General features: G+C 36.6%; 1 protein-coding gene across 14 annotated transcripts in view; it reads right to left on the reverse strand.

Annotated features, from left to right (window-relative positions):
• The window catches only part of BMAL2 (basic helix-loop-helix ARNT like 2), a 56,565-nt gene that overhangs the window by 19,389 nt on the left and 15,752 nt on the right, over window positions 1-21,424 (reverse strand). For 10 of the 14 annotated variants that reach the window (XR_011811085.1, XR_011811086.1, XR_011811083.1 and 7 more), the window contains 11 exons: window positions 19,773-19,852; window positions 19,014-19,106; window positions 16,942-17,059; window positions 15,931-16,074; window positions 13,988-14,228; window positions 12,894-13,000; window positions 12,159-12,309; window positions 10,890-10,945; window positions 10,024-10,132; window positions 1,686-1,773; window positions 890-998 (listed from right to left, as the gene is read on the reverse strand). Coding sequence is in view for 9 of the 14 variants with exons in the window: in XM_072041906.1 (XP_071898007.1) it covers window positions 890-998; window positions 1,686-1,773; window positions 10,024-10,132; window positions 10,890-10,945; window positions 12,159-12,309; window positions 12,894-13,000; window positions 13,988-14,228; window positions 15,931-16,074; window positions 16,942-17,059; window positions 19,014-19,106; window positions 19,773-19,852 (1,296 nt within the window). In the remaining 5 variants the exon portion in view is untranslated. Of the gene's footprint in view, window positions 1-362; window positions 425-889; window positions 999-1,685; window positions 1,935-10,023; window positions 10,133-10,889; window positions 10,946-12,158; window positions 12,310-12,893; window positions 13,001-13,987; window positions 14,229-15,930; window positions 16,075-16,941; window positions 17,060-19,013; window positions 19,107-19,772; window positions 19,853-21,424 lie in introns of all 14 variants that reach the window. The other 4 variants (XM_072041930.1, XM_072041901.1, XM_072041931.1 and 1 more) reach the window with 3 other exon arrangements.

The raw sequence follows: 21,424 nt of genomic DNA on the forward strand, positions 1-21,424 counted from the left end.
TTTTTTTTCAAAGATGAGGCAAAGATTTACACGCAAATGTTAAAAAATAAAAAAGTAGAGACGATAGAAATAAGGCCTATCTGCAGACAGTCAACTGCTAGCTAAGAAACCTTGTATCCATGCAGTGAAGTTTTAGCTCAAGTATCAGTGAAAAATGTTTCCTTGCATATCTTGAAAAAAAAAGCTTTTACAAATTCTTTTCTGAGGATCATAGCTCAACTGGAAGACAGCTATAGGTTATAAATTAAGCTCTAATAACTTATCATAAAAGAGGGAGGTGGAAAAATTTCTAAGAGCTGAGGTACAGGATAAGCATAAACATGACTTTAACAGCACTTTGCCTTTAATGTTAAAATTAATACCATGGCATTCTCCTCTTCCAGAGCCAAGGAATCCTATGTCCAAACTTCTGGCTTACTGCATTCTTGAAGGAGGGGAAGAAAAAGTTCTAAAACATTTTTGTCAGCTGTTTTTATGTAGCTCTTCACAGTTTGTAGTTAAGAAAGACACGAAGTACAATAAGGACAGTAGTTCACAAGTTACAACCAAATCCTTTACATTGCGCTACCATACTTATTCTTACCCATCTCTTTCTTCTGCAGAAAAAAAACTTTAAGTACCTAATTAAAATGGTGGAATGCAAGAACATAATGGTAAACTTGTATTGCTGGATGTTATTTCTGTCATGAGAATGAACAACTGATTTTGCTGTTCATCTTCCAGTGACAACACATCTCTTTTAAGAGTTCACTCATCTTAAGACAAACACTGACTCTTGAAACTTTGTAATTTATACATGGTTGTATACTGGTGCACTCAAAAAATACGTATTTTATTATAAATGTCTTTCCCTGCAGTTCCCAAATACCCAAAGAGAAATAAATCTTACTGAGGAGAGGTTCATTACTCGGAAATGGAATAGCACCCTGATTTTGTTCTGAAGTCTGTAGAACTTCTACTTCTGAAGGACATAACTGAGTCAACTCCTTATCTGGCACCTAAAAGATCAGAAATAGTAGAAGGACAGAATTAAATTCTAAATTTAGTCACAATTATTACATTACTGGAATGTTATAAATTTCCATAAAAGCATTAAGAACTAGATAAGAGTTAATGAAAAATGTGTATCAAAGAAGATCTACTGTGTTTTATTATTATTTTTTTAAAGTTCACATAGCACTGGACTTTGCTTAAATAAAAGGTGATACTTACACATCTGTCAAGACTATTTCACTGTGATGACATCTGCACTATTAAGTGTCTACTTCAATATTAAGCAAATAAACCCAGCACAACAAAATGTACTGGTACATGTTCTCCACATATAGTACCATAAACTACAAATTCCCATTCACATCATCTATAATAGTTAATATCAACACATTCTTGCTAAATGATAAAAATCCTCATACCTCCCATGTTAGAGATGCATTAAACTATAGGAATTAGGAAATTGCATCTCTTCTATTATTATTTTGCATCTTGCTACAATCACGACAAAGATCTAAGTAGTTTTAAATTACCTTTTGCACTTGTGAAAACTAGGCTAGCAACAATAGAGATAGAAGTCACCCTACTGCAAACATACCAGCAAAATATATAAAGTAGAGGAAAAAATGTTTGAGAGAAAGCAAGAACTGTTATTTTATTTATTTATTTATTTTTACAGGCAGTGATATACTCACATTGCTGCAGTTTACAGTTAAAGCTGGAGAAGGTGACCTTCTCAAGAGATGTGATGGACTTAACTCCCCAGATGGTGAAGAATCCAACCTAAAATTTTATATGTATAATTGATTTACCAAGTCACATTGATCATGAAAAACAGCCTGTTGCAGAACCCAGCAGATCTCCCCAGTGATGAAGTCCGAGCCAGCTAATCTGAGATAAAGTTGGCTTAAATTCTCCTGAAGATTCTAAGTGCTCTTGCTCTTCTATCGATAATGCAAAGAACAGAAGAGATAAGTAAAGTCCATAGGTCATTATTACTTGAGCACACTCATTTTTCTCTTCAATCAGCAGCAGTGACAAAGCAGAGAGTCAAATGTTTCAGAATTAGGCACACTGGTACAAATAGACGCATTTGAAATACATACGTAATATGTACAACATGAGGAAGTTCTGCTAAACTAACAATACACTTAATACTCCCTCTACTATTATTGTAGATACCTGTCTTTCCCTATTTTCATTAAACTCCAACCAAAAAGAACACTTAGTTTGTTACCAAAATTCTTTGAGATCCTGCTCATCCTCCCTCACCAAACATGCTGGATATGAAACTAACAATGAAAATGTCATACCAGGGCCCTTTGGATAGCTTGCTCACATTTCCCCCCACACACTCTTCCTGACTTGCGAAGGACAAGTCTATAGAAGTGGAGCACTCTGGATACTTCAGTTTCCACCACTTCCTCAGATCCAAAATGTGGTACAGCAGGAAAGACAGGATATGGATGAATCAACAACCTATCTTAAGTAAGTCTAGCTACTTGCACAGAACATTTATTAGTTCCTTACACTTCGATGTACAGTTTGGTAAGCAGTGCTATCATCTCTAAAAGGGACAAATTCCAGACTGAATAGATTTTAGTACTGCTGTAACTGAAATGATCATTCCTCACTCGTTAAACTGATTGAGAAACGCTCATTAGTAGAAGTGTGGACATAGCCCTGAATTTTTTGTTAAAGTCTAGTGATGCCTGATGCACAGCTTGAGAGCCATCTGTCTTACTGATATTAAAAAATGAGAGGAAATTCAGGTATTAAACACAGTCATTCTATTGGATTCTGCCTGTAACCACAGAAGTATTTGATGAAAAAGTGCTGGTGTCAACTTTTGTTGGCCACTCTTTTGTCTAATTTTGACTGCCTCAGCATGTGGGAGATAGTAACCTGAATTCATATAAGAGAAAATGAAGAAATAGCATACAGTTCTACTCTCCAGCTGGAAATAAAATACAGCACTATTTTTCTGCAACTATTTTGGAAAATTGAACTACATCTGGCTGCAAGCAATGACGTTCAGACATCTACAGAAACACTCAGTACTTACTGATGACCCTTCAACAACCAAAGTACATGTGAATGCATTTTCCTCTTACAGACTTTAAAAACTAGTTCCTCCCAGTCCCACTCCAAGATACAGGACTGCAGAATAAATGCAGTGCCAAAGATCCCAGTCACACAGTGCAACTGCTCCTTTCCACAGCTGGCTTCTTTTCATAACTGTTCAGCATAGGTTTATTTGCAATTTCCAGTGTCCATGGACAACTAAGATCACTGAAATAGACATGCCTGCTTGAGATTACAAGGGTTCCAAGTGCTGCGGTTGATTGAGCTGGCAAGCAAAACATTTTTGCTCTCAGAATATTCTTGCATTCTGTCTATTACAGAATCATAGAATATCCCGAGTTGGGAGGGACCAAGGATCATCAAGTCCAACTCCTGGCACCACACAGGTCTACCCAAAAATTCAGACCATGTGATTAAGTGCACAGTCCAATCGCTTCTTAAACTCTGACAGGCTTGGTGCCGTGACTGCTTCCCTGGGGAGCCTGTTCCAGTGAACGACCTCCTCCTGATATCCAGCCTGAGCCTCCTCACCACAGTTTGACACCATTCCCGCAGGTCCTATCGCTGGTCACTAAAGAGAATAGGTTGATGCCTGCCCCTCCACTTCCCCTCCTGAGGAAGCTGTAGACCACAATGAGGTCTCCCCTCAGCCTCCTTTTTTTCCAGGCTGAACAGGCCAAGTGACCTCAGCCACTCCTCACACATCTTCCCCTCTAGGTCCTTCACCATCTTCATAGCCCTCCTCTGGACACTCTGCAACAGTTTTACATCATTTTTGTACAATGGTGCCCAGAACTGCACACAGTACTCGAGGCGAGGCCGCACCAGCGCAGAGTAGAGCGGGACAATCCCTTCCCTCAACAGACTAGCAATGCTGTGCTTGATGCACCCCAGGATACAGTTGGCCCCCCTGGCTGCCAGGGCACACTGCTGGCTCATATTCAACTTGCTGTCAACCACAACCCCCAGATCTCCCTCTGTGGGGCTGCTCTCCAGCGTCTCGTCACTGAGTCTGTACATACAGCCAGGGTTGCCCCGTCCCAGGTGCAGGACCCGGCACTTGCTCTTGTTAAACTTCACGTGGCTGGTGATCACCCAGCTCTCCAGTCTGTCTCCAGATCTCTCTGCAAGGCCTTTCCACTCTCAACAGAGCCAACAACTCCTCCAAGTTTAGTGTCATCAGCAAATTTGTTCAAAACACCTTCTAGTCCTACATTAAAATTGTTTGTAAAAACATTGAAGAGGACTGGCCCTAAAATGGAGCCTTGAGGGACCCCACTAGTGACCATCTGCCAGCCTGATGCAGTAGCCCCACATACCACAACCCTTTGAACCCTGCCTGTCAGCCATTTGCTCACCCATCATATGATGTTTTTGTTAAGTTGTATGCTGGACATTTTGTCCAGTAGGATCCTATGGGAAACCGTGTCAAAAGCTTTACTGAAATCCAGAAAGATCACATCAGCTGTTTTCCCTTCATCGACTAGATGGGTGATCTTATTGTTAGGAATGTTTTAACAATTCGTGTCCATAAAGAACAGTCCTGTCTGCCTCTGGGCCCTGCACTGGCAATTTAATTCTTGAACCACAGATGCAGTGTGTCCCAGTCTCCCCCTCATTCTAGTCAATTTATCAAGTCTTCAGAAAATACTCCTCAAATTTATGAACCTGTTTGCTTTAGCCATTTCTAACATTATCATAAAAGGAAATCGAGTTAGTAAAGCAGGACCTACAGCTTGTGAACCCATGTTGTCTGGGACCAACAACTGCATTGTCCCCTAGATGCACTTCAATAACTTCAAGGATAATCTTCTCCATAATTTTACCAGGTGATGATGTGAGACTGACAGGCCTGTAATTGCCAGGGTTCTCTTTCTTGCCCTTCCTGAAAATTGGCACAACATTTGCCAGCTTCCAGTCTATTGGGACCTCTCCAGATTCCCAAGACTGTTGAAAAACAATTGAGAGAGGTCCCACAATGATGTCAACCAGCTCTCTAAGCACCCTGGGATGAATCCCATTGACCCATGGATATGCACAGATCCAGGTGGAGCAGCAAATCCCGCACACCTTCAGGGTTGGTTGGGAGTTTATCATTCCCACCATCACGGTCCTCCAGCTCAGGGCACCTGGGGTCCTGAAGTCCATCACCAGCATTGAAGACGGAGGCAAAGAAGGCATTAAATGTCTCTGCTTTGCCTATGTCCTTGTCTGTGAGGTGACCTTTCCCATCAAGTAGCTGACCTATGTTTTCTTTGGTTCTCCTTTTTCTGTTCACATATCTAAAAAAATTCTTTTTATCGTCTCTCACAGACCTGGCCAGCTTCAACTCTAATTGGTCTTTGTCCATATGAATTTTCTCCCTACAAACACAAACCGTGTCCCTGTATTCCTTCTATGTTGCCTGACACTGCTTCCAGCAGTCATACACTTTCTTTTTCTGCCTAAGCTCCAGCAGAAGACTTCTGATCAGCCAGGACAGCCTTCTGTCCCACCTGCTTGACTTCCATAGTTTGGAATTGCCTGATCTTATGCTTTTAGGAGGCAGTACTTAAAGACTGAGCAGCACTGATGGACGTCAACACCTTCAAAAGCAGTTTCCTAGGGGACCTTGCTGACTAGTTCCCTGAGCAGCCTGAAGTCTGCTCTCCCCATATCTAGGGCTGGAGTTTTGGTGGCAGTTTTCCTTCTGTCACCAAAAATTTCAAACTCAACCACTTCATGGTCACTATGACTAAGATGGCCGTCAATTACCATGTCCCCCACAAGACCCTCTCTGTTCTCCAGCAACAGATCTAGGAACGCACCTTTCCTAGTGGGCTCCCTTAGCACCTGCACCAAGAAGTTATCATCGAGGTGCTTTAGGAACCTCCTGAACTTACTTGTGTTGGCCGTGTGGTAATCCCAGTTGACGCCTGGCAAGTTGAAGATCCCCATAAGGATGATGGCAGCTGATCTTGAGGTATCTCTTAGTTCCTCAAAGAATAATTAATCAGCAGCGTCATCCTGGCCAGGTAGTCTGTAATAGACTCCCACAACGACATCCCCTTTATTTGTTCATCCCTTAATCCTTACGCAGATGCTCTCAACTTTGCCATCGCCAACTTCAAGTTCCACGTAGTCCAGCCCCTCCTTCACATACATTGCCACCCCCCCACCTTGTCTGCCCTGCCTATCCCTCCTGAGGAGCCTGTAACCATCTATTGCAGCACACCTGTCACAGGACTCATCCCACCAGGTTTCGCTTATGTCGATGATGTTGTAGCTGTGAGAACAGGCCAAGACTTCTATCTCCTCCATTTTATTCCTCATACTGTGTGCGTTTGTGTAGTGGCACTTCAAATACTCCTCACTGCACGCAGCACCTTGTGTAGCAGACCGAAGGACCTCACTAGCACTCAGTCCCTCTGATTCTAGTGTGCCATGCTTTAGCTTATCAATGGCAGGCCTAGTTTTATCCCTTTCCCCCTTCAACTCCAGTTTAAAGACCTATCTATCAGCTCCGCTAACTCCTGGGCAAAAATCCTTTTCCCACCTCTGAGAGAGGCACATCCTACATGGTGCCAGCAGCCCCGGTGTCACGTAGACCTTCCCATGATCAACAAACCCAAAGTTCTGCTGATTGCACCAGTCTTAAAGTCATGTGTTAATAAGACAAGTCTGCTTGTCAACACTGATCCCAATGAGATTTAATAGTTTGGTTATTAGTTCATTAGATTATAAATGAGATTAATTGGATTATTAATCAGAGGTTAATTAGATTAATTAGAGGTTAATTAGATTATTGATAATGAGATTATTAGTTGAGAAGTAGTATGATTGTTCCCAAGGAAAGCAATATAACACTATTTCCTGTTCTAACCAGTGTTCAAGATGTGCATGTAAATGGGAAAAACAAAGGTCAATCAATGACTTGAAAAATAAGACTATCTGATACAGCTTCGTAAGGCATGTGGTCATTGCTGCCAGTACCTTCAAAAATATTTTCCTGAAAAGTTGATATTTGAACCTAGAACTCACACAGTTTGTTTTAATTTCTTGTAGCAGTCGCACTTTTCAAACGAGAAGCAAGTCTGGACTATCACTGTGACTAGATCTTGATTAAAAGATGTTTTGATAAATCAGACAAAGAGGGGTAAATGTCCTGTTGCATTAAACTGCTGTTCCATTAAGGAGTCAAGCCATACTTTTCTTACATGATGAAACAAGACATCTACAAAATGAATCTTTGATAGATAGGGAGATGTGCATCATCAAGAGCTTCAAGCTTATGATAGGCAAACAGAATGACAGAAAATTATGGCAGTGTTAATATTTAACTTTTTGATAAATATACTCAGTTTCTGTAAGGTCTGTAGGAGACTAGGAACATTTGTTCTTCTTGGGAAGGAAGTGCAGTAATAAATACTCCCCTGAAACATCTCTAAAGAGGCCTTGTTCATATGTGCCTCAACTCCACAGCAGAATTCCATTTAAATATCCATAAAAAAAAAAAAAAAAAAAAAAACCACAATCAACTCTTATTAAAGTAACCTCCTCCAAACTGGGGAGATTAATTTAATATCACACTCTTCAAATTCCACAATTCTTTCTGTTATGATGGATTCCTCCATTTTCTAAGATGAAAATTTTGCTCTCTTACGACCTGCTGAACTCTAAGAACTGTCACAGAAGAGTAGTGAGTTGGCTTGATCTTCATAAAAAGCTCACAAAATTTTCCTCTGCTGCTTAGGAAGATACTGCACCTGAAATTGTGTTTCTGTAGTATTATGAAGAGTATTGCTTGTGGTTCTTAAAAAACACAGATATCAAAGCTTTCAAGGGGTAGCTTCAAAGAAAACTCACAGGAATGCATTCATTCGTTCCTCATCCAGCAATTTATTTTTCATCCACCTAATAAACTGGTTTTCTTAAGCTGATGACATGTACGATCTACGTATCTTTCAGCAAAGGTCAAGTTATCTCAATCAAGAACATAACACTGACCTGGCTGAAGCTCCAAGAAGAGGTATCAAGTTAAGCTCTTGTCTCATGCCTGGGTGTTGATCATCAGAGATGAGAACTTCTACCAGCTATGGTCTTTCAGAAGAGTTGATAAAAATAACACTTTCCATTTATAGGTGGTATTAATGAGAGAACATTAAAAATGGTATTACCAAAGTGTAACATCCCAATTTTGTTGCTTTTGTTGACAGTGCTTTTCCTCTTCTTTTCAGATAATCCCAGCAACCTGTCAACATGCTGGAGGTGGATTTTTTTATTTTTATTTTTAAAATAGCAGTCCTTTCCTCCTATCACTACGGAATTATTTCTTCTTTTCTTCCTTTCATTCAAAAGGAATGAGTCCCTGTTCAATTTGACTATTCTAATAAAGGGATATGACTTCATTGTTGGAAAGTGACTCTAAAATACGGGAAACAGAGTAAAAAACATCTACCACCATGACTCATCATTCTTAGGCTCTGGCCATGGTTTTTACTGTGTTCTGATGAAGAGACAGCTGAGAAGACAGCCATGTTATGAGGAGATAACCTGTAATTCTCTAATTCAGCATGGATTTATGAAGAGGAAATCATGCTTAACCAATCTGATAACCTTTCACAATAAGGTGACTAGCTTGGTGAACCAAGGAATTTAGTAGTGGATGCTACATTGATATTGGTAAATTTTTTGACATTGCCTCTCATAATATCCTCACAGATGAGCTGAGGAGTCAGACATTTGCTAATGAAATAGCAGAAGCTGACTATGTTATGGCATATTAAACTATTCCTTTCACATCTACTATTATTTCCAAAATTGGTGTATCTCTTACTGGACGATTTAGTATTACACTATCGTCCTTTAGGTACTGTTGCAAAAGTGTCACTAGAAAGAATTACAAGGATCCTTGGAATACACTGCTCCGTAGACATAAACAATTTGTTTGCATTTCTTTACTTGAAACTGGAAGTTAAAGATTTAAAGTCTAAGAGAGCGCTTCATTAGCCAAAACTAACAGTCAGATGACTTGTCCTGTCCTAATGAGATGATAGTACCCTATGCTATGTTTAATCTTAACAAAAGTGATTGGAGCTTCTGGGGAAACCTTGACTCCCAAAAGAGTTGTAACCAAAACCGGACTTTTTCTGTGCTTGTGAATCCCCAAATCCTGGAATTAGCCTCAGAGGCTTTTTAAAAATGTTCTTAAACAACAAATCTGATATGGTGCAAACTGAAATAGAGTAATAACCTCTCTATAAGCAAGTCAGGCACCACTGTGGATGCCCAATACAAAAAACACAGAAGTACATTTTCACATTAAAATTACGTTTCTTCCTTTGTAATTCACTGGCTATGCTACAAATCTACTAAAACTAGTTAATTTTAAAAGGGTCAGTCTTTAACAGCATAAATCTAGGATGGATTCCCATTTGGAATGATGCAGTTATGTTTTTTTTAAATCTACAGCTGGGTACTGGGGAGCTACTGAACTATCATTTTAGCCTACCTGCAGGACAATTAGAAAAGGGACAAGACAGGATATGAAAGCACTCCACTGGTTACTGTTTCAAAGAAGTCTCTGCTGGCAGAGTTACACTATTAGAAAAATATAAACGCTACTCACAGGCAACTGATTTTCCATTCCCTAATGAAGTACCTACCCATTTCAATCTCAAGTGAAGAAGCATCACAGTAATACTTTTGAAATCATAGTTATATAATTCTTCCATTAACAAAGGAAATTGCATGCCCAGAACAAACTATTTATCAAGGCTTGTGATGTGTACTGCCATGCATGAGACCTATATTAGGTTATAATTGGTACCTCATAACACCATTGCTGAACAAAAAAAATAATTTAATACATATATTAAAAATGAAACTTGAACAGTCCCCACATAACCACATATGCCTCTTCTCCATCTTTAACTAAAATCCTAACATACGATGTTAAGTGCTTATTACCTTTGCAATTCTAATATTTCATTTGCAATTTCGGTTCCTATACTGCCAGCACCAAGAACCGTTCCAGAGGACATTCCAGGTACACTCACTAAAGATTGTTTAACAGCATCTACAGTTAAAAAATAAAATAAATTAGAATAAAATCTTAAGTTCATAGACATTTTATTACATAGCATGGAACAATCACCTCGAGAATTCACTTTAAAGCAGTTTTTGTTCCCTTTTTTCAGAAGTGAAATTCCTTAAAATACTAACCTCCTGGTGGATAAGTCTTACTTGAAATATAAAGATAGCTGAATAATATAAATGTCAACACTGCTGAACTTCAGTCATGAAGTTACTAGCTTTAATTATTACCATTTCTCATCTCAGTCAAAGCAAAAAGCGTAAGGAGAAAAAGTTGGACTTTCACAAACATGCTGTTAAAGAAAACTATCTAGCAAGGTAAAAGAAAACCTCAGAGACCAGAGTATGTGCACAGCACAGAACTGTTAACAAAATATTTGTTACCCCTTTATTATGAAAGTAAAGTCATTGCAATTGTATTTCTGCAGAAAACTGGAGAAAAGAAAAAAACAAAACAAAACAAGAAAAGGTTGTGACAGAAACATGATATTCTATCAGCAAAAACCTAGCTATAGTAGAAATTTCTAGAGGGAAAAGAGATGCTGCAAGCCCTTCTCATCACATTAATCTAAATTACATGAATTAGGATGCTGCAAGTAGCTAGAAATTGTCACTAGAAATATTTAAAAAACTTCTCCCTTGCAAAACAGCTTAGCCTTAAATCCTGCATTCAATAAACCTAAAACATTAATGATCCATCAGAAGATACACCTATGATAACTGCAAGAAGAGACACTTGCCTTCTGTAGGCTGGGAAGCATAGGGTACCTGTTCTTCAGCAGACTCATTGTGACCTCTGAAATTTAAATAAAAAAGAAAACACAAAAATCAGCAACATTTTCAATGGCAAGATACAGTGTATTTGTGTTCGATTTCAATCAATACTTTACACAGGAAAACGAATATCCTCAAGATAGTGATAAAATGCAATATTCCTTACATGTTTCATTGTTCAACCTTTGTACTGTTTGATAGTTATGAGGCACTAAGAGAAATATTCATTTCCACTTATTCCCCAAATAAAAAAGAACAGTCAATTTATTTGTCTGTGTTCCATGCCAAGAGAACAAGGCTGCCCTTTTTATTCCTAGGTCGGAGAGCAGTTAAGAAGAAACAACTGGTACAAGGACAGGCCAGTGGCTACTGTCTGCCTGCAGCTGCTGCCTACTTTCTCCTCCTCCAGACAGCTGTGGATGCCTGGATCTCCAGGGCAGGTAGAAGTGGCCTTTGTCTGTTGGGCAGCACATGCTGCTTTAACTTCTCTTCACTGTCTTTTAGAGGAAAAAAGACATGGGCAAAATAGGTGGACAATGTTGACTTAAGATATTAACTAATTACAAAATGGGTAAAAGGCTCCCTTGACAATTTGGTCTAACAGAAATAGAATCCCTGTCCTCCCCCTCCCAAAAACCCCATCATTGGTAAAGAACCTCAGTATCTATCGAACAATCCGAATACAACACCATTGCATGATTCAGTGAACAAAAAAGTAACAAAAGAAAAACTAATCACACACTCCAACAACTCATTTACTGTCTCATAGGCTCTTCCTTTGCAATCAGTTTGGAGAGTATCTTCTTGTCCTGCCTTGCATTTCTACTATCTATCAATTATGCTTCTCCATATTCTGACACATGGCAGGTAGGGTAGCACTTAAAATTAGGCCCACCATGCAGTCTTACAAAACTCAGGAAGAAAAGCAGAAGTAACTTCACATTTCCATTTTTTCGTATCTATTATCTTTAAAGATCTTTCCTCTCTTCCTTTAATAAACTCTTTCCCATTTTTCTACTAGTAAACAACACATTTTTCATAGTTAAATCCACGACCTAAGCCTGAAATCAAAATCAACTGGTAAATGCAGAATGTTTTCCCAGGTTACTCAACCTCTTTGTGCACTGCTGATATTTTCTAGTCTTGTTCTGCTTCTTAAACAAGTTGCTACTATCAGTGCTAGATGTAAATAAGACAAAAATTAACATAGGGAATTCATATAACAAATTACTTACAATACTACAGTGTTGTTTGATACAATGTACTCCAGTTCTTTGGTCCACGGATTCATGAAACTAAACCACTGACTCTTTAAAGTAACAAATGTCCCATCTTTTGCTCTAAATTTGTAGGAATTTGTAAATACTTTTTCTTTATTCTGCAACACTAAATAAGAAAGGAGAATTATGATCACTAATACTCTGGAGGACAGAGTTAAGCTAAAGAAAATGGTTTCTGATATCATAAAGCCAAAATGTTTTTGACAATCAGAAATACAAATCAAATGCCATAAAATTGGCAGGACAGAAACCCTACTGAAATCAAACTACATTTATAACAATGCTATTCATCTTAAACGTGAGCCCATGTACTAAGTTTCTGCAAACCACTAGCAGGGAGACTTGGTGAACTTTAATAACTGGTGTCTTTATTTAAGTGATTAGTCACATTTGCTCTCCAGGACTTATTCCTCTTTCTATCAAAGAAGAATTGAAGCAGAAGGTTGAAAGAAACATTAACGGTATTCCCTTGCAATTAAAGCACTGCACCAAGATCCAAGACAACAGAAGTTTCTCCCTGTTTTTCTTACAGGATTTATGTGGGCATGTCTTCATGTAGGTGTAGAAAGGGACAATGCTAAGATTGTTTAACTTTATTAATTCCCAGTTTCTGATTTTTTGATTTGTACTGTTTTCACATAGCAATTACATGTACTTGTATACAGCCTGGGAGGACCAATTGTTTTGTACCTTCTTTATGTTTTTCAGCTAGATGATTGTGATCATCTTGATGGCAGTACTCGTAACAAGAAGTTCCTAGAAGCTCTTGTGGCAGATACCCTAAAATTGCTGTTGCACTGTTAGAAATAAAAACATGAACTGCAGTGGATTCAAACAATTGCAAAGCTTGGTTTCTTCAGTATCAGATAAAGCAGAAAATGAATATTTAAAGAAATAGATGCTTGTGTTCATGTTTGGGAAAAGATACAGCACTAGTATAGCTCTAAACCAACAGGAAATATTAACTGCAGTTTACCTTGGATCTGTTTGCAATGAATAATACAGGATACCAAGATTTTGCAATGAATGACAACAGAAAGACAAAATAACAGTGTTTAAACATGCAAACCATGTGCATGCACAATTTAAATGTACACAAAGTACAAATCATTACTAGCTCTTCTAATTAGCCAGAGTACTGAACCCACATAATGAGTCATTAAAAAATAGCTAAATTTTGCTCCGCCATGTTAAGGAATAGGTTTGAACTGATACTTTTAGATGAAAGATGAATGAAAGCAATAAAAATCCTCCAGTGGCATTAATGAAATTCAGTCTGTATTACTGACAAAAGTCCTTTTAAAGAAGTTCAGAAAATAGGAACTTGTCTTTCACTTCAAATGAAATAATTTGGTAACTCATTTAAATATAATGTATTTGTTCCAAATATTAAGATTTTAACATGCAGTAATTTTGGTGAAGTGCTTATTACTTTTTTCTCTGTCAGTGCAACTTATAAACAAATAAAAGTCATATAGAGAGATATGAAGCTCTAACTTGAGATTTTTCTTTACAAATAAATACATGAGTGTATTTTATTATGTATTTTCATCTTTCTAGCCTACCTTTTCCTACAGAGTGGTACACTTTTTTGCTACATTATGTTTAACAAAAAGAAAGTCCAAAAAGAAAGTCATTGATTCAGGAGAAAGCTCTTCCTGTGTACAGAATCTAGAAATTCTATCCTGATTGAAACATCATGTTTCTTTCTCACAGAAAAGATCAGAAAACCTATCTAGCTGTGTCATTTTGATTTTCTCTTCAGTACAGAAAAAAATGCTTACCACTGATCTACGTAAACAAATTTTCCATCCATGGCAAATCGTGTAACAAATTCTGTTGCTTTGACTTTTATCTCTCCACTCTTTTGTGGAACAATGTAAGGGTGTAACCTCCCAATTGCAACAAGACAGTTAAAGTTACTACTGTCCTTTTCCACATCATTTTCCTCTTCCACTCCCACCTCGCTAGGAGGCCAGTTCTTCATGTACCCAGTACAGTGAATGGTACAGTATTTCCTGTGATCTAATAAAAAGACATAAAATCAGCAGTTACGGTTCAAAATATTTTTTGTTGTTGTTTATTCCTTTCACCATAATAGCAGCAGTCATATTTTATGCTTACCTACAACAACCGTAGAAGGCTATAATTAATTTTACAGAATACTTTTAAATTAATTTTATACTACTTAATTTTGGCTTACCTGGATAGAGCACTTCTAGCCCTATATAAGATTTAGTAAGATAAGTTATAGGTGTTGACAGTGCAAACAGTCTCAAAGGAAAAAAAACAAAAACAAAAACACAAAAACACAGTCTAGTAACTCACAGATCACTTTTTCTTTGTATTGTTTCTTATATATTGTAAATTAAAATAATCCATGGCAGCATTCTGTAGCTTCTATATCAATTTATCTTATATGAACACTATGATCTTAATATAGTTTTACTGCAGCTACTAAAATAATGAACCAAGACCGTAACCTAAAACAACCCAGCTTACTTTCTATTTATATAAGGCTTCTGAATTCCTCAGTTTTTCTTGGAACACAAATATCAAAAGAGACTTAAGTTACAGCATACACTGCTTATAAGATATGTAAATAGCCTAATTTGCATCAATGCATAGATATAACATACCATGTGCTGCAGTAACTATATTTAAAACAAGTTGCCAAAATACTCTTAATAACTGTATTCTTACCAAATTATGATTTACATAGATTTGACTGCATTAACTCAATCAACTATGGAAACCATCAATTATCACTGTAAAATGAAAAACGGAGGTATTTATTCTGCTGTGATTGTCAGTTTAGCAGATTTACAGTGTGATCTCCCTGAATAGTGCTTTCCTGAAGAAGCATTTATATGTTAAATAGTCTTATCAAATTAGTTGGCACATTCAAGGGAGATGGAATTCCATGTACTTACAATGACAGATCTATTTTTAAATTTATTCTTGTACATTCAACAGTAACATATATATCTCAACAGTAACAGGTTCTTGAAATAAAAAAGGAGGAAGATTTATTCAGGATCAAGTCATTTCTGCACACTTTTACAAAGATCAATGCCAAGGTATTAAACAAAAGCTGGAAATTACGTTTTTTTTAAAAGAAAGATTAATTCACTGAAAACTTGACAAGAATATACTTGCTGCACAGGCATACCAAAACTAAATTGAAACTATAAACTAGATTAAAATTAATGGAAAAAAATAAATGGAATTACATTGATAAATTAACTTCACCATTAAAAACCAAAAACAGGAAACTCATACTTTGTGAGTACACACAACACAAAATGTAAATCAGATAAAAAACTTTTTACTTGCTTTTTTTTTTCCTCCGAAACAGTAGATTTTGCAGGCCTAATTCATACATTTATCTTCAAGACATGTTATTTAGTTTCATTCTTCTGATCTGCTCCAGTGCTTTCAAAAATTTCCCTGAGACTTTTAAATTTGACTAGAACAGACCGTATGCTCCTAAACAGGCACTGAAACTCAGGTTCCTTCCTCCCTTCCTCTTTTCAGGAGTGAACAGGGAGGAGAAAGAGTACAATTAGACTGTTTTTCAAGATGTTTCTTCAGTAAATATTTACACTTCACTACAGCTACTTTGTGAAGTCAGTGATAACTACAAGGGTCATACTACTGACTTGGAACTTAAATGTACCAAATTTCAAGACAGAAAGCCCCCACTTCAGCTACACTGTTTGAATACCTTTCTTCTTTGGGTTGGGCAAGCACTCCTTCTCTTCTTTGACTGTGGTCCTACTACATTTTATCCGACAGAAGAAGGAACGTCGAGCACCAGAATTCAGTCGAGCTGGTCCAGCTTGAAAATCTGTGTGTACTTGCAAGCCAGCTTATAAAGATTTAGCAAAGTAGTTAAAAAAAATAATCCAGCAATAAAACTGTTGAGTCCAAGGCCTAATCTTCATTTCTGTTTCTAGTACATTCTCCTTACCGTTCAGTTGCCTAATTTTTGTCCTGGCAATTAAAAATGAAAAAGGTCTAATAACTTAAACAGGGCAGAGAAAACGTGGCTGTCACACATATTCCAAAATTAAAAAGAACTACCAAATTAAACTTAAGCCATACATGACATTTTGAATTATATTTTAATAAATATGCTTTATAAACTTTCAACTTCTATTTGGTACATAGAAATGTGAAAATGCTTATAAAAGTCAGCTATAAAATAGTTATTAGCTGCAGAGTACATAATGCTGTCCATATTAGAAATAACTGCAAACAAAATAAGATTTAGTTAAATTAGGATTGACACTTAGCATTTTCAGAGAAGACAGGGATTCTTGATACTGAAGTATTTTATCCCATGTTCGACTACATCAGGTCTTTTGTATTGACAAGACCTATCAAATACAAGAAAAAAAGGTAGTATGCCTGGTAGGAAGAATGTCAGATGACAACTTGGTAAATGTTTAACAACGCAAATTTAAATCACTCTTATTATCTAAAGTAAGTTGTTTTCTGGGCTAGTTTTTAAACTCTTAAGCGCATTCTAAGCAGCAGATAAGCATTCAAATGTCTGGCTCATAGAAATCATATTTCAAGTTCGTACATCCATGCATGTATAAGCATGTGGATATGTCCTGCATAAGAACAGAGCTTACTGCACATACAAACACATGAATATGTCCTGCATAAAAACTGGATTTTATTAACATCTCTTAAAAAAGAAATCTGAGTACATTCACACATAACTTACTTTTGCCATCTACAAGCTTTTCTCTGGGAGAGACATCTGAAGATGAAAGTTGCTCCTTCACTTTGGCAACATCTTTTGGATGCAAGTAATCAAACAAACTTTGTCCAATTAAACTGGCCTATTAAAAAAAAAAAAAAAAAAAGAGCCCCACTGTTTTAGGACATTGAACACATTTAATATCCCAGAAAAAAACATTCTATATTACTTAAAAAAAAAAAAAAAACATTTTAAAATATCACATTTTTTCTAAAGTTCTGTATTTCAATCTGCATTATCTTTCCATTTAATATTTTTTTTATATAAATGGGGTAGCAAAAAAAATATTTGTAACTTCTCTCTGAAAAATACTAGTTGCATATTAATAAAGAGCAAGTGCTATAAATATATATATATTTACTTAACACGACTCCTGATCCTGAAGCCGAAGAAGGTTATGTGAAAAACAACTCCCCTCACAGATTATTTTGGTTATGGAAGGGAAAAGAAATTTACAATACCTAATGACTGAGCTCTCATTTAGAAGAACAGAACAGCATTGCTAATCCAGGTGCTGTCTGGAAGCTGCAAATGGCTCAGCTCACTTCAGCACTCCTTACTAGGGGACATTTACAGTGATTGCTCTAGCTGGGATCCTTTCAACCCGCTCAATCTGCTCATCCAAAGCTTGTCTGCTGCACTAGTGCAGGTACTACTACCTTCTCTTGGAACAGGAAGGAATTCTCACAGAAGTGGGCAAGCTTTGGTTTTTAATGGCCTACCTTCACCACAGCAGGTCAAATCAAAGGGTAGAAAGGAGCTGTGTTGATAATCATATTCCAGACTCAAACTGCAACTCATTTTGGACCCTGGCCACTTGCTACATGATCACTGCATAAAATGGGAGCACCTCTCTGACAAACAACAACCAGAAACATATTTAATGAAAATCTTCAAAGAAAGCAGGATAAATATTCAGCCTCTTTCACTTACTCAGTCCCCATCTAACCCTAACGAAAGGGGAAAATGATGAGTGCCCCTGAGAAAGGCTAATGGCAGCCCTGTCAAAATACATAGGTATAACAAACAGACTATGCTGCAGAATGGGATTCGTAACCCAGAGAGGTTCCTAGATAAGCAAATAAATCCAGGGCTTAAGACAGTTAAATTCTCTAAACCACTTTGGCTGGAACAGTGAAGATCTTATGGGTTTGGAAGCAGGTATGATTAACATGAGAGACTCCAAATTGTACTTTTGAGCAGGTTCAGTATAGAGGTTTTCAAAAAAAATCTGCTTTATGTTTGTTACAAAGTAAAATGATTCATTTAACTTTAATTTAAATAAGACATAGTTCTGTTTAAAGAAAATCTATAAAACAGAATCCAGATTAGTTGACCTTCCTCCTTTAATCAAAGTGAATGAAGCACAAACTGTTTCTAAATTATAGAAGTAGACAGATGGAAGCACTAATTGTTTTAGCCTGTTTTTGGAATGGGAGTCACAGAAACATGAACAATTTATCATGCTTTTATTATCTGTACTAATTCCTTATGATGTTAAATGTCACCTCATACAAAGTAATTATATGTAGCCTATTCTATGGGTTAAGCTAACTCACACTGTTTCCTACAAGTTAAGATTATATAACATGGATGGTTACTGTGGGTGAGGTGATATATGGTGCATCTGAGCCTGAAGGCACTGCACCAAGGCAAGCTTTAATTAACTCATGCTGCTGAACAACCAATTTTCCTCAGGTTAGAACAATAAAAAATCACTTAATCGTTCAACAAAAAAATGGGGATAAAATTTGGACGTCTTCAAAATATCCTTTTCCTTTAGCCTAGCAGTTCTCTTAAGTATGATCAATTGAAATACAGTGCTATTACTCAGGTCACAAACACTGACCACACTTACAAATACTTATTCCAGGAAATTCAGTTTTACTTTGTTGTTACCAACAACATTCCAAGAAATTCCAAGAAACAAAAGGACTCTTTTAAAAATAAAATACAGTAAAATGTAAAAGCTTAAGTATTTCTAATTAAAAGAAAATGCAAGGTAAAAACAAACCAAGAAACTCAAATATAACCACCTGATCATAATTAAGTATTTTGCAAACTGATTCTGAGACAAACAGAATTTTTCCTCTGTTACATCCAACCACAAACAGGAATCCATCTGCTGCCTGAAAATACAAAGATACTGTCTTAAAAACATACAATTAAAATATACAATGTATATCGATGACTACAAGGAGGTACACTTTTAAACGTGAATGTTTCTATTAAATAAAAATCACACCAAAAAGCAATTAAAAAGATTGCAGGGACCAAATCAGACCTTCCACTACAGGCAGCTAGAGTTTCCTAAGCACAGCTTTGGGAAAGAGAACACCAGCTGCAAAACAGCTTAACTTGGAGTCATCTTACAGATCTTGCCAAACTGTGTTATTGCAGCAAAGGAAAAGAGAAAATAGCTGCAAATTAGAAAGGGTAAGAGGGTGTGGGTGTATGACTACATGCAAAAACAGGAAGATTTTCTTTCAGGTATTATTTCTGCATCTTGAAGCACAGCAAGTAACTGCAAGTATATTTATGAATAATTAAAAGCATTCCATATACTTGCATGCAAGTTTCAATATCAGCATTAAAAACAGTTTATGTATGAAACATGCTGAGTATATCTTAGTGGAAAGTCCTGTTTAGTGTACAGAGGTTACAAACCAAAGCTCATCAACTACATCAAAGCACTTGCTTGAAGAAAAAGATGGGGGGGCAGCTCTCTCAAAATATAAAGTTAATGGCAAGCTTTAATAAGGACAACATTTAACTGAGAGTTGCCTTCTACTTACCCTAAGGATTAATTGTCTGAGCTCATCATCCTTTAAAAATGAAGGTTTATATCGAACTTCGGTATAAGAGCTAGTGGAACCTGGAAAATAGCTTATTTGTAAACATGCATATAGTATCAAAATATATATTTTAAATTTACTTTCAACACAGTTTTATTTAATTCTTAATCTGTAAATTCTCTTTTCAATCACAACAGCTGAACAAAAATTTATAAAAGATTTTTTTTAAAAAAACAAACAAACCAGTGTAAGAAAACATACACTGATACTGAATATGGGCATATCACCAGTTACTTCCTTGCCTTTTATTTAGCAGAAAATAAGGAAGCTTCTGATCAGATACCTTCAGTATACTGCTACAGAAAAGGTACTATGAGCTCTGCATTACCTAGAAATATTTTGTAGACTTATTTCAAAACCCTTAGTATCTGCTGAATATGAGTAATTCCTATGTTACCCTTTTGGCTTGAATAAAGGTTCATTAGTACACTATATCCAGTCATCCAAAAAATCACTCTGTGTAGTTACACTGAATAGGTATTGTATGTTTGACTCACAACATATTACTGTTCTATCATCCATGGCAAACACACTAAAATCCTCCTTAGCCATTACAAGTATTTTCATATTTTTTTCTAGGTATTGTTTTGAGAGCAGTTGAACTTGCTAACGAATTTCAGCATTTGCTGTAATTCCATATAGTATCTCTCATTGTCTTAAAGCATTTGTTTTGAAGATACATATAACAACGATGGCAGATAAAGTCCAGTTTTCCTAAACCATTGTTAAAATAACACTGTTTGAGCTTAAGATTTCTCATTCCACTGTCAAGATGTAGATGCTTGCTTAAACTCTAAGTGCAATTACTACCCTGCTAATATGTGACATTATTTCCTTATGCACAATTCTCAGCCTACCTAGACTGGAGTACCTCCAGAAATTCCTTCCAACCTAAATTATTCTGAGTCCGTAACTGTCAAGACAGTCACATAATTAATTTCATACATTGCTTTGACTTACAACTAAAGAGGTTCTTATGAGATGCGTTTATCCATAATCAAATTTTTGGCAAGGCACAGAGTCTTTGATCTTTGCTTACAGTTATGTGGCTGGGGACATAAGCTTTTAATAACACTTTTCCCTAGCACTCTATAAAATTTTGTGGTGTTTCAGACTTAAATGTAATCAGCCATCAACCATTCTATTAAAATATGTCTTGCTATGTTTCTTTGTCTACTTTGACTACTGTCCTTGCAAGCGAAAGAAACAAAGAGAAGACGATCACATTCAAATTTAATTTCTTCTTTAGTTTTATGCAAATAGTCATTGTTTTATAAGCTACACTGTAAAAGATGAAACTGATCACTGAAGTAAGTTCTCTGTGCTCCCTATCAGTGTAACTACTTAGATCAGTTTCTTTAGGTAAGGATTAGCATGGTTTCCCATTGTTGAGAAGACCTTTTTTTTGATGTCATGCTAGACAAACAACTCAGTGGAAGTATTCAATATTTCATAAGTGACTTGGTTTTCAACTTTAAATCTTCCCAGAATTTAGTTATTTTTTTAAAATGGTCTTTTTCAACGACATTATACATTACAAAGTCAATAATTAAATAGAAAATTCCAATACAAAGGGCTGATGCAATCACAAA

The sequence above is a fragment of the Anas platyrhynchos genome, chromosome 1, assembly GCF_047663525.1.
Source record: "Anas platyrhynchos isolate ZD024472 breed Pekin duck chromosome 1, IASCAAS_PekinDuck_T2T, whole genome shotgun sequence".
Taxonomy (NCBI): Eukaryota; Metazoa; Chordata; class Aves; order Anseriformes; family Anatidae; genus Anas; species Anas platyrhynchos.